Here is a 13,013-nt window from a genome sequence, read left to right as displayed (position 1 = left end):
AGAATGGTTAAGAGGAAAACATTGGACTATTCCGAAGTGGCCTTCTATGAGCCCTGACCTAAATCCTATTGAGCATCTTTGGAAAGAGCTGAAATATGCCATCTGGAAAAGGCAACCTTCAAACTCGAGACAACTGGAGCAACTTCTCTTGAGGAGTGGGTCAAAATACCTGCGGAGAGCTGCAGAAGTCTCATTGACAGTTACAGGAATCGTTTGATTGAAGTGATTGCCTCAAAAGGTTGTGCAACCAAATGTTAATTTAAGGGCATCATCATTTCTGTCCAGGCCAATTTCATGAGTTTTATTTTTTTAAATTCTGTGGAAACATGGTTGAAAAAGCAATGTCTGACTTTTGTTTGTTCATTTTCATAGATCTTTTATTTATTACTTTTGTCAGACTTAAGTTATTTCTGTGACCATTGTGGGTTTTTCTGTCATTAAATGAGGGGTACCAGCAATTTTGACCACCTGTGTAGCAAAAATCATGGTCTCATATGAACACCAGGCAGGGGCTGGTATCCACAGGAGAATCATCATCACGGGCAGGGTGGTCATCAGCAGACCACGATCACTTCACTGGGGCACCAATAGACACATAGAACGGTGGACCCCCCTGCTGGTGCACATTAAATGATATTGTCACAGATTGACAGTGGCATTTAACAGTTTATCAGCCGCAGACAGAGCTCCGCTCTTCGAGGCAGATGATGGCTGAATAACACAAGTAGACAACATTGATTGTAATATGTTTAGCAACAGCCATCGATCTTCAGAACAAAAGTCCAAAACTACAAAGAATTAATTGATTTATTTTTATTGATATTTATATCTAACTCAGAAAAATTTGAAACAAAACAATATGACTATTAATGTTCACATATCCAACGCCATATCCATTGCTGGGCATGTCTGAAAAAACACATGTAGAGATTCTTCAGGTCTTGGAAACTGCATCTGATCATGTTCTCAGCGCAGGTCTGTGCAGATTTTCACCTTTTTCTTCCAAGATGTGTCATGCCTGTATAGAAGCGAAAAGTCGCCTTTCTCATTAACCTGAAAAGAATTAAGACATGTTTTTAATAAACTTGACAATATGTACTGGTTATCAAATGAAACAAACTCAGCAAAGGAAACTTCACCATTATATTATTGGTCATCAGGTGAAGTAGAAATAGACATGAAATATTGCATTATGCACTGCTCAAAAAAATAAAGGGAACACTAAAATCCCACATCCTAGATATCATTGAATGAAATATTCTAGTTGTAAATCTTTATTCATTACATAGTGGAATGTGATCAGAACAATTAAATCTAAAAACGATCAATGTAAATCACAACCAATATCCCACAGAGGTCTGGAGTTGGAATGATGCTCAAAATCAAAGTGGAAAATTAAGTTACAGGCTGATCCAACTTCAGTGGAAATGTCTCAAGACAAGGAAATTACGCTCAGTAGTGTGTGTGGCCTCCACGTGCCTGTATGACCTCCCTACAATGCCTGGGCATGCTCCTGATGAGGCGGCGGATAGTCTCTTGAGGGATCTCCTCCCAGACATGGACTAAAGCATCCGCCAACTCCTCGACAGTCTGGTGCAACATGATGTTGGTGGATGGAGCTACATGATGTCGCAGATGTGTTCAGTCAGATTCAGGTCTGGGGAAAGGGCGGACTAGTCCATAGCTTCAATGCCTTCATCTTGCAGGAACTGCTGGCACACTCAAGCCACATGAGGTCTGGCATTGTCCTGCATTAGGAGGAACCCAGGACCAACCGCACCAGCATATGGTCTCACAAGGGGTCTGAGGATCTCATCTCGGTACCTAATGGCAGTCAGGCTACCTCTGGCGAGCACATGGAGGGCTGTGTGGCCCTCCAAAGAAATGCCACACCATTACTCACCCACTGTCAAACGGGTCATGCTGAAGGATGTTGCAGGCAGCAGGTCGCTCTCCACAGCATCTCCAGACTCTTTCACATCTGTCACATGTGCTCAGTGTAAACCTGCTTTCATCTGTGATGAGCACAGGGCGCCAGTGGCGAATGTGCCAATCCTGGTGTTCTGTGACAAATGCCAAGCATCCTGCACGGTTTTGGGCTGTGAGTACAACCACCATCTGTGGACGCAGGGCTCTCAGACTATCCTCATGGAGTCAGTTTCTAACCATTTGTGCAGACACATGCACATTTGTGGCCTTCTGGAGGTCATTTTGCAGGGCTCTGGCAGTGCTCCTCCTGTTTCTCCTTGCACAAAGGCTGAAGTAGCTGTCCTGCTGCTGGGTTGTTGCTCTCCTATGGCCCCCTCCACGTCTCCTGGTGTACTGGCCTGTCTCCTGGTAGCGCCTCCAGCCTCTGGACACTACGCTGACAGAAACAGCAAACCTTGCCACAGCTGGAATTGATGTGCCATCCTGGATGAGCTGCACTACCTGAGCCACTAGTTGGGTTGTAGAGTCCGTCTCATGCTACCACAAGTGTGAAAGCACAACCAACATTCAAAAGTGACGAATCATCAGCCAGAAAGCATTGGTACTGAGATGTGGTCTGTGGTCCCCACCTGCAGAATCACTCCTTTATTGAGGGTGTCTTGATAGTTGCCAATAATTTCCATCTGTTGTCTATTTCATTTGCACAACAGCATGTGAAATTTATTGTCAAACAGTGTTGCTTCCTAAGTGGAGAGTTTGATTTCACAGAAGTTTGATTTCCTTGGAGTTATATTCTGTTGTTTAAGTGTTCCCTTTATTTTTTGAGTAGTGTTTATTCTCTAAAAAAAAGTCCAATTTGGAAATTGAACATAAGAAGTTGCCAATATTAGTGTAATGATAGAAAAATGCAACATGAATCATACGACTGGTGAGAGCACTCACAATAGATCTATACGGCATGTAATGTTTGAGGGACTTATCTCGCCCCCCTCAGATTGTGTGTTCGCGATTCCTCCACTGCAGTAGGCTAATAACTTTCATCATTTCCTTCTTTTCTTAACCAGAATTAAAAAATTTTACAGCAAGAAGAAATAATAATTATTAGAACTAAATCCAGTAATAAAAATCATATTGCATTTCCTCTATTATTACACCTTGCTTACGTTATCATGTCCGCACTGTTGCACTTCTTTAAAACAAGAATGATTATTACTTACAATGATTTATTATTGACATGAAGAACATATATGAATAGAGGAAAAACACAGAAATATTTACCTGGAAAATACAGGCTGGAAGCTTTGTGTCAATCAGAATAGGTGGATTCTGGATGTTTGCTGTTAGCTGCTTGTGATGAAGACGTCAACTGATTGTCTCCCTACGTGGTGAAAAAAAGGCAAAATATATAAAAGAATTTAAACTTTAAATGCTAAAATTCCAGTAAGAGACTAAATTAGAGACTCCAAATCTTAATATTGTAAAAATCACTTATTACTGATTGCTGACGATAGTGGAGGATTCGTTCTTACCTTCATCACAGGTAGATGAGATGACGATATTCAGACAAATCTCAATGTTCAAATAATGAACCTGAAAATATAAAGAAAAATAATTACATCCAACAAAGCTTAAAATCATAGAAGGTTTTCCAAAGCATTGTAGATAATTGCTGAGAATTGTCAATCATTCCTTATTCAGCAAGTTATGGGAAATGTAACCAGGGTTTATCTGGTAACCTATGAGGACGGATTCTGAATCTTTGCTGCTAATTACTTGTGCTGGTGATGAACATAGATATTGTCTCGCTACTCAGGAGAAAATATGTAAAAGTGTCTGAACTTTAAATTATAAAGAAACAAAATTAGAGACTAAATATTCTGAAGGATAGTTACATGTTTAGCTGACGGATAGTTGAAGTAATCGGCCTCCGCACTGGGGGCATTTATAGTCACGTATTTTTCTAAAACGCCCAATTCTGCAAAGATAAGAGGAATATTGGTTACTGGACTGGAATGAACGTTCACTAATACCAAGGATTATATTAAAAAGAACAAACTGAAATCAATATATAAAGAACTGGCCCCAGCACATGAAATAGAACATTAACCCTACAGCCCCCGACGTCAGTCCGCTCTGATAGAAGTAAAGTATAAAAGCATTATACCAACAGAACCGCACTGACGTCTCCGCAGTGATTGTGTTTCATGAGGAGATAAATCAAAAAATCTACTTACCGTTTATTACACTGGGAGCATTTGTAATTGTAGTCATAGTTGATGGTATAATTGTGATATTTTTTCACTTCTGGCAGCTCGGGATGAATACGATTCACCCGTCTTGTGAGAGCCTGCCATATTGGGCCATGGTCGTCTTTACGTACATCGTAGATTATCCAACAAGCGGCATGGCACATCTCGTGCGCAAGTGTGGATCGTACTCGCACTAAAATAAGAGTTTACACAGTTATGAGGAAATCTGAGTACACCCTGATTGAACTCTTTGGTTTTACATATCAGAACAAAATATATCCTGAGATGAACAACACGTGACAAGTCAACCGTGCCATTATTTATTTTCCTGAAAACTACTTCAAAATGCAGAAGCAGAGAGTGAAAAATAAGTACACCCCATGAATCAATAGTTTTTAGAATCATCTTTAGCAGCAATAACTTGAAGTTGCATCAATGGTGTCCTTAATTTATCACACATTGCTCTTGCATTCTGGCCTACTTTTTGTTAAATAAATAGTGTTGTAGTATTTTTATCATGTTGTTTTCTGAGATTGTATTTCCCTACTTTTAGGACCTTCTAAGGACCAGGTGCTTTTTTAATTTTCTCCTGATATGTAAAATATTAGAATTCAAAGAGGGTGTACTTAGTTTTTCTTATGACAGTATGTAGAGTGAGGTTATAAGATGTACTACATCACAAGTAGCAGTTTTTTGCCCTGTATACAGGTTGACTTATAAAGCTGCAGGATGGATGTGATGAGAAACCTACCGGCAGAATCACAGACTTTTTCCCTGAGCTCAATCACTGCGCAGCGGCGCTTGTTAATCAGCTTTGTCCTGCATAACCCGGATGTTGTTCCCAGCTTCGTGCTCCACAAAATGTCCATTTTCACAGGGAGCTAAAATAGAGGAAACAAATTCCATTACATCTGTAAACTCTTTGACCTCAATCTTACAAAGTACCCAACTCTCACTTGTGATTTACCGCACTGGTCTACTTGTATGAGGTATAGGGTCTACCGAGAAGTCCAAGATGTGAGAATAAAAATAAACGTATTCTAAAATGTCCAAATATCAACTATCATATATACTCGAGTATAAGCCGACCCGAGTGTAAGCTGACCCCCCTATTTTTGCCACAAAAACTGGGAAAACTTAATGACTCGAGTATAAGCCTAGGGTGGAAAATGCAGCAGCTACTGGTAAATGTCAAAAATAAAAATAGATACCAATAAAAGTAAAATTAATTGAGACATTAGTAGTTTAAATGTTTTTGAATATCCATATTGAATCAGGGGCCCCATATAATGCTCCATACAGTTCATGATGGCCCCATAAGATGCTCCATACAAAATACGCCCCATATAATGCTCCATACAGTTTATGATGGGCTCCATAAGATGCTCCATATTAAAATATGCCCCATATAATGCTGCACAAATGTTGATTATGGCCCCATAAGATGCTCCATACAGATAATTGCCCCATATAATGCTGCAAATAGCCCCATAAAATGCTCCATACAGATATTTGCCCCATATAATGCTGCACATGGCCCCATACAGATATTTGCCCCATATAACGCTGCACATGGCCCCATAACATGCTCCATACAGATATTTGCCCCATATAATGCTGCACATGGCCCCATAAGATGCTCCATACAGATAATTGCCCCATATAACGCTGCACATGGCCCCATAAGATGCTCCATACAGATGATTGTCCCATATAATTCTGCACATGGCCCCATAAGATTCTCCATACAGATAATTGCCCCATATAACGCTGAACATGGCCCCAGAAGTTGCTCCATGCAGATAATTGCCCCATAAGATGCTCCATACAGATAATTGCCCCCATATAACGCTGCACATGGCCCTATAAGATGCTCCATACAGATAATTGCCCCATATAACGCTGCACATGGCCCCATAAGATGCTCCATAGAGATATTTGCCCCATATGCTGTTGCTACGATTAAAAAAATAAAAACTTACATATTCACCTCTCAGGCCCCCGGCACTTGCTATACTCACCTTTCCTGTTCCACTGTGTCTTCCCAGTCCTCTGCACTAACTTTCAGGCAGAGATCGTCACGCACTGATGCGTCATCGCGTCCTCTGACCTGCGAATCACTGCAGATGACGCGGAAGATGCAGCAGCATCGACGGTGGAACGGGGAGCAGGTGAATATCGCGCACTGCCCCCGCCATACTCACTTGCTCCTGGCGCGTCCCTTCACGTCTGTTCCCCGGCAGCTTATTCCTGTAGTGAGAGGTCACATGGTACCGCTCATTACAGTAATGAATATGCGGCTCCACCCCTATGGGAGTGGAGTCGGGTCCATATTCATAACAGTAATGAGCGGTACCATGTGACTGCTCACTACAGGAAGAAGCTGCCGGTGCTGGGGAACAGACGTGAAGGGACGCGCCAGGAGCGGGTGAGTATTATTACACAGCTGCGCCCCCCTCCCCTGCCGACTCCTGGGTATGACTCGAGTATGAGCCGAGAGGGTTACTTTCAGCCCAAAAAAGTGGGCTGAAAGTCTCGGCTTATACTCGAGTATATACGGTAAATGATTTTTATATACTGTAAAAATTCTGCAAACTTCAAGCCAAAAGTTGCTAATCTTTTTGTCTCTGCATGGTGGATCATCTAAGGTTTCCACGCATCCCACAGATAAGAGGGTGATGACATTTACCAAACTAAGTGACATTTACTTGAGATATTCAATAACTATTTCAGACACATGACAAAGGGGTTAGGATGCCTTTCAGAAAGCTGGAGCCATTTTTTTTGTGAATTTATTGTTTAAAGGGGGAGATAATAAAGAAGTCATGTATCACCCAGAAACCCATGATAAGATGTGATACCTTATTATCGAAGACTGTCCTGTTGTACAGATTGTATAGTCGTTCTACCAGCTCCTCCTTATTTTCCTGGAAGTTGGTAACATAGATGGAAGTAGGAGAAATAATGTCTTCCAGGAAACAGCCGGGGATATTACATAGTGGTGTCCTGGGAAAGATAAAGAATCATATATAAACCCACAGGAAACATCTTACCTAGTTCATGGCTTTATATAGAGGTAGATGCATCTGCCATAACTTACCTCTCCTCTGTAGTGGAGCTCTCCTCGCTATCAGATGGTAACTTATCTGTACAGAAATATGGAAAAGTGAAAATACTTTTTATAAGGCTCAAATCACACATGTTAGTATGCAGGTCCATACTAGAGAGAGGTCTATACATATAGAGTGTAGGGCACTAATAAGACTATGAATATGGGATCAGACCAGAGCAGAACACATAGTTGACCAGACCAGAGATGGATCCTCCATTGGGATCAGGTTCTGAAATTATGAGGTTCAACAACAACAGGGCCCATACATTTTCACGGACGTCTATCCCTCCTGTTGCTCAGGTAATCTATCCTTATTAATGATGTATGTGGTCAGTACAAGGTGAGAAGTGAACATGTCCTCAATGGCCAGAGGGTGGACCATCAAATGGTAGGGGTCCATTCTCTGGGGCCTTCATGTAAAATAAAACTAGAGGTCCTGTCACCTCATTTGCTGATTCATGGTAGCCTCTAGTGGTTTTAATGGAGATGTGGGATTGCTTGTGCAGGGCTTTCTCTATTGATGTCTATTGGATTTACGAAAAGACACAAGAAAATGTATTCCACATCTGTAATAAATTCTATAGGGACAACAATGGCCATAAGTCAACATGGCGATGAATTGTTCTCCCAATATGGAAATGCCTGAAACATAGGACCCACACCAATCAAGCATGTGTAAAATAGGATTACCTCTGTAAGGTATCTATAATTTAACCCATTAACAGCCATGTACAGCGCTCATCAGTAGAGAATGAATGGAGAGGGCTCAGGAGTTGAGCCCGCCTCTTTCATGGCAGATGATGGCTGTGTCATTCAGCCATCATCTACCTCTAACAGCCAAGAGTGGATTGGAGCTCTGCCTGCTTCTGTTAACCTGTTAAATGCTGCTGTCATTCTCTGACAGTGACATTTACAGCACATTTCCCAGGTGGCTCACTGTTCCAACTCCTGATCAGCGCCCTTGTAATTGTTCAATTTAGAAACTGACCTGTGACAGTACAGAAAACTCATTGTTATTTCTACAATAACATAAACCTGGATTGTGTCTAGAAATGATAACTTACTAGTATATGAGGAAGTTCCTGCCCTATTGAAATTGTCATCTTCATTAGTGCTGTAATAGGAGCTGTGAAATAAATGTAACAGAATATGAGCCACCATTAATCATTAATCCCGATCATGTATCTAGTAATGGAGGAGATGTAAGTCTTACCAGGTGGAACTGTCCGGATCATCTGAAGTTGGTAAAATCAGATCTGTGGGGGCAACACAACATAAATGTCTTATTAGACTATTGTAATAGCAAAGACTGAGGCTCAATATCAAATAAATAAATTACAATAAAGTATTTGCCTTTAATTGCTACATTTGGAAACTGATCTGTGACAGCACAGAAAATTCAATGATCTTTCTACAATAACCCCGGATGGTATCTAGAAATGATAACTTACTGTTATATGTGGAAGTTCCTGCCCTATTGAAATCATCATCATCATCAATAAGAATGATGGCATCGGAGCTGTGGAATAAATGTAACAGGTAATGAGCCACCATTAATCATTACTCCCCATCATGTACTTAGTAATGGAGAAGACGTGTCTTACCAGTTGGTACTGTCCGGACCATGGTCTGTAGGTGGTAAACTCAGATCTGTGGGGGAAACACAACATAAAGCTCTTGTTAGAATTTTGTAATAGCAAAGACTGAGGCTCAATATCAAATAAATTATTCCTAATAAAGTATCCAGTGTTTTCCTATACATGGGGCAAAAAATCACATTCAGCTACAGTGACCCGCACTGTACATGGCCACCATCAGAAGAAATCCCCAAATCCCATTTCTATCTGACTTTATAAATCCTGCATGAACATTCCTGACCAAATGCTGAAAAGAAATGGTAAATATGAGCTCATTTACTGTAGGCGTACAATATACATAAATCCAAGCCCTGACCACAACATGCGATCTGCACCCAATGACTACAATGTGCCATCGATATGTATCAGAGCCTTTACTGGATTAGGGGTACAGTACCTGGTAAACTCGGGGTCGGGCCCGAATTGAAGCCACTGATGTTTTCTTGGCCTGGAGACCTTGGAATTGGCCTCTTTCTTGGATGAGACTGGAAAAAATGACAAACATGTCAGATAGATTCTATAACCATGAACATCTACAATCTATAATCTTACTCCATATTCCCCTGATTACAGGCAGACACCGATATTATTATTATTATTTATTTATATAGCACCATTGATTCCATGGTGCTGTACATGAGAAGGGGTTACATACAGAGTTATAGATATGAATGTTACCGATATAAATGTGGTTTCCATCGGCCTGTGCTTCTTTCATGTACAGAGTATGATGGGGTTACCGGCCACCAATGATTAGGATATGGATCGGGGCGGTGGTGACATTTATGTCCTCATACAATATTATTATGCATCCTGTATATGGACATATTGTCACCAATATTACAAGTCAGGGCAGCCTTTACTCTGCAAACATGATCCAAATTATCACCCCATCTACTCGGAGCTATATTTTCTGTCCCACCATCTTTTTCTTGAACTTTTATCCCAAATATATTTTAGTTAAGAATATAAAATGATACTCACCTGACTGAAGTCGTCATCATCACTGTTGTCCTCGATGTTAGAGAAATCTATAATACTCTTAAATCGCTTTCTTGGCATCATATTTGCACAAGTCACTCACAACACTCCTCTCTCCACAAACGCCTACTAAAACCCTCAACGGAACCCTGGGTGACGGGGCATTATATATCGTCAGCCCTTTGTGACATCATTAGAATGCTGCAATTGTTGCTCGTTTTTTGTATTTTACAACTTTATTTAATTATACAAAACATACTGTACAAATACAAAAAAAGGAAATCAGATACAAACAACAATCTTCCTAATTACTTCACTCCCGACCATTTTCCAATTGTTCAGAAAAAAATAATAAAAAACCCCACATAAACCAACATTAAAAAAATAAAGAAACCCCACTAATGTTTAAGCTGCTGATTATCGCTCGCCCCTGAGTTTAATGCTCTCCACTACATTTTTTCCAATTGTTCTCCCAATTTTCAAAATTTTATGAGGCACAAAACCAGACCCTGTCATATTTTATAAGTCTCTTATGTAATTTCTTCTATTCTGTAATGCTCCATTTTACCTTATCCATTTCCTAACGAAATCCACTCTTGCTATATAAAGCCGCCTACTTAAGACTCTTCTTCCTCATTTCATCTCTTCCGCTCCAAAGAGAAGTTTTAATATTGTTAACTTGTTCACAATGGAGATCTGAGTCCCCCGTTTTCCCCCTATATCTTCATACCCTCTGATAAATGTATCAAATCGGCCCTTGTGTCTAAGGCTATGTTCACACGTTCAGGATTTCCATCCTTTTTTTTTCCTGACTGAAACTGCAGGTCTCTGCAGAAAACGCAGGTGCGTTTTTTGGTGCGTTTTTGGTGCGTTTTTGGTGCGTTTTTAGTGCGTTTTTTAGTGCGTTTTTTAGTGCGTTTTTTGATGCAGTTTTGTCTGCAGATTGTCTGTGTTTGACAGAAATAAAGTTTACTGCAGTGGGGGGGAAAAAAAAAAAAAAAATGATGTCATTTCCTTGTCCAACCCTTTTCTTCTTCCATCCTCCATTTTGGGACTAAACACCAAAATGAGTGGACGTGTTTTGAATGACAGCGCTCCGCGTTTTGCGCCGCATGCGTCACTGCAGCGCACGCATCCGGGCGCAGAGGACGCAGCAAGTTGCATTTTTGCTGCGTCCAAAATCAATCAAAAAAAGGACGCATGCGGCGCAAAACACAGCGTTGTGCATGCGTTTTGCTGCGTTTTACTTTGCGTTGTGTGTTGCGGCGCCGACGCTGCGGCGCACAACGCAAATGTGAACATAGCCTAAGTGCCACGTATTTCAGTGCCACGTGCCACGTATTTCAGTGCCACGTGCCACGTATTTAAGTGCCACGTGCCACGTATTTCAGTGCCACGTATCACGTATTTAAGTGCCACGTGCCACGTATTTCAGTGCCACGTGCCACGTATTTAAGTGCCACGTATTTCAGTGCCACGTGCCACGTATTTAAGTGCCACGTGCCACGTATTTCAGTGCCACGTATCACGTATTTAAGTGCCACGTGCCACGTATTTCAGTGCCACGTGCCACGTATTTAAGTGCCACGTGCCACGTATTTCAGTGCCACGTATCACGTATTTAAGTGCCACGTGCCACGTATTTCAGTGCCACGTGCCACGTATTTAAGTGCCACGTATTTCAGTGCCACGTGCCACGTATTTAAGTGCCACGTGCCACGTATTTCAGTGCCACGTATCACGTATTTAAGTGCCACGTATTTAAGTGCCACGTGCCACGTATTTAAGTGACACGTATCACGTATTTAAGTGACACGTGTCACGTATTTAAGTATCCACGTATCCCACGAAGATTTTCCATGGAGAACAGACACATCCAGAGATATGTCTGCTCTCCATGGATGCAGCAACACACTGACAGGAGCCATAGTTCCTGTCGGTGTGTCACTGCGCATGCGCGAGCGAGTTTACCGGCGGTCATTGACCCCGGCACTCTCGCTTAACGGCAGTGCTGCGTGGGAAAGTTCAACGCAGCTGTACTGCTGTTAACCGAGACGCCGGAGTCATTGAACTCCGGAACAGTACGCGATACACTGCTAGGAGCTTCGCTTCTGGCAGTGTATCGCCGGAGAGCAGCCGATCGGCGTGGGACACTCGTTTTATGGATTCTGCGGACAGGGAGTATGAATTTGGTTTATTATTTTTGGATTTTTTCCTGGAGGATCGAGGGCTTCGCCTACCAGTGTGCTGTTGGTGAGTATATACTCTGTGTTATGTGTTGTATGTACTGTACTGTGTGTCATGTATGTGTATTGTGTGTAGGTGTTTGGTGTAAACTTTACTATTGTGCTAAGTCGCCGGACACAGGGACAACTCTCCCATCCTAATACCGGATGGGAGTAGTAGTCCCATACGGCGACTTAGCACAATGGAGGCACTATCGTCGCATGGGGACACACACACACACACACACACACACACACACACACACACACACACAGACACACACACACAGACACACACACACACACACAGACACACACACACACAGACACACACACACACATACCAAATCAATCAAACGGCCGACACGATCCCCATGCGACGCTATGCCTCCATGTCTCTCCGCCCACGCACTTCCGGCCCCGCACTTCCGCCCGCTTCCCCGCACTTCCTGCAGCAGCGGTTCTGCACATCAAACCGCAGTAAAACCCGCAGATATATTTTTGATCTGCGTGTTTTACTGCGATTTTGACCTCACAATGGAGGTCTATGGGTGCAGAACCGCTGCGGTTCAGGAAGAAGAATTGACATGCTCCTTCTTTTTTCCGGGAGCTATTCAGCACGGCTTTTTTTTTAAATTTCCGGACCATGTGCACAGTGTGTCCTGTTTTCCATAGGGTACAGTGTACTGTACCCTGCATGGAAAACAGCTGCGGAACCGCAGCGGCAAAACCGCCGCGGTTCCGCGGTAAAAAACGCACTGTGTGAACATGGCCTTACACAGTTTACAAGTATTGTCCGCATTCTTCTTCATTCTGTATAATGCTTGGTGAAAATAATGGGATCAACTGGGTCAATGTATGAATTCATTGATTGACATCC

The 13,013-nt window shown here is 42.0% G+C and overlaps 1 protein-coding gene across 2 annotated transcripts in view; it reads right to left on the bottom strand.

The window, feature by feature from the left end:
- Positions 1 to 393: 393 nt before the first annotated feature.
- Positions 394 to 13,013, bottom strand: part of LOC143809096 (germ cell nuclear acidic protein-like) — a 137,012-nt gene continuing 124,392 nt past the window's right edge. Inside the window, exons 1-14 of one of the 2 annotated variants that reach the window (XM_077292256.1) lie at positions 9,912 to 10,608; positions 9,325 to 9,412; positions 8,895 to 8,940; positions 8,742 to 8,809; positions 8,504 to 8,546; positions 8,355 to 8,416; positions 7,279 to 7,324; positions 7,040 to 7,184; positions 4,930 to 5,059; positions 4,164 to 4,371; positions 3,822 to 3,904; positions 3,459 to 3,519; positions 3,208 to 3,307; positions 394 to 1,053 (exon numbers count right to left, since the gene is read on the bottom strand). In XM_077292256.1, the coding sequence (XP_077148371.1) occupies positions 3,826 to 3,904; positions 4,164 to 4,371; positions 4,930 to 5,059; positions 7,040 to 7,184; positions 7,279 to 7,324; positions 8,355 to 8,416; positions 8,504 to 8,546; positions 8,742 to 8,809; positions 8,895 to 8,940; positions 9,325 to 9,412; positions 9,912 to 9,992 (996 nt within the window). In that variant the 5' untranslated portion in view covers positions 9,993 to 10,608 and the 3' untranslated portion in view covers positions 394 to 1,053; positions 3,208 to 3,307; positions 3,459 to 3,519; positions 3,822 to 3,825. Of the gene's footprint in view, positions 1,054 to 3,207; positions 3,308 to 3,458; positions 3,520 to 3,821; positions 3,905 to 4,163; positions 4,372 to 4,929; positions 5,060 to 7,039; positions 7,185 to 7,278; positions 7,325 to 8,354; positions 8,417 to 8,503; positions 8,547 to 8,741; positions 8,810 to 8,894; positions 8,941 to 9,324; positions 9,413 to 9,911; positions 10,609 to 13,013 lie in introns of those variants that run through there. The other variant, XM_077292253.1, reaches the window with a different exon arrangement.

This window comes from Ranitomeya variabilis, chromosome 2, assembly GCF_051348905.1.
Source record: "Ranitomeya variabilis isolate aRanVar5 chromosome 2, aRanVar5.hap1, whole genome shotgun sequence".
Lineage (NCBI taxonomy): Eukaryota > Metazoa > Chordata > Amphibia > Anura > Dendrobatidae > Ranitomeya > Ranitomeya variabilis.
This window is presented reverse-complemented; position numbering and strand designations above follow the sequence as displayed.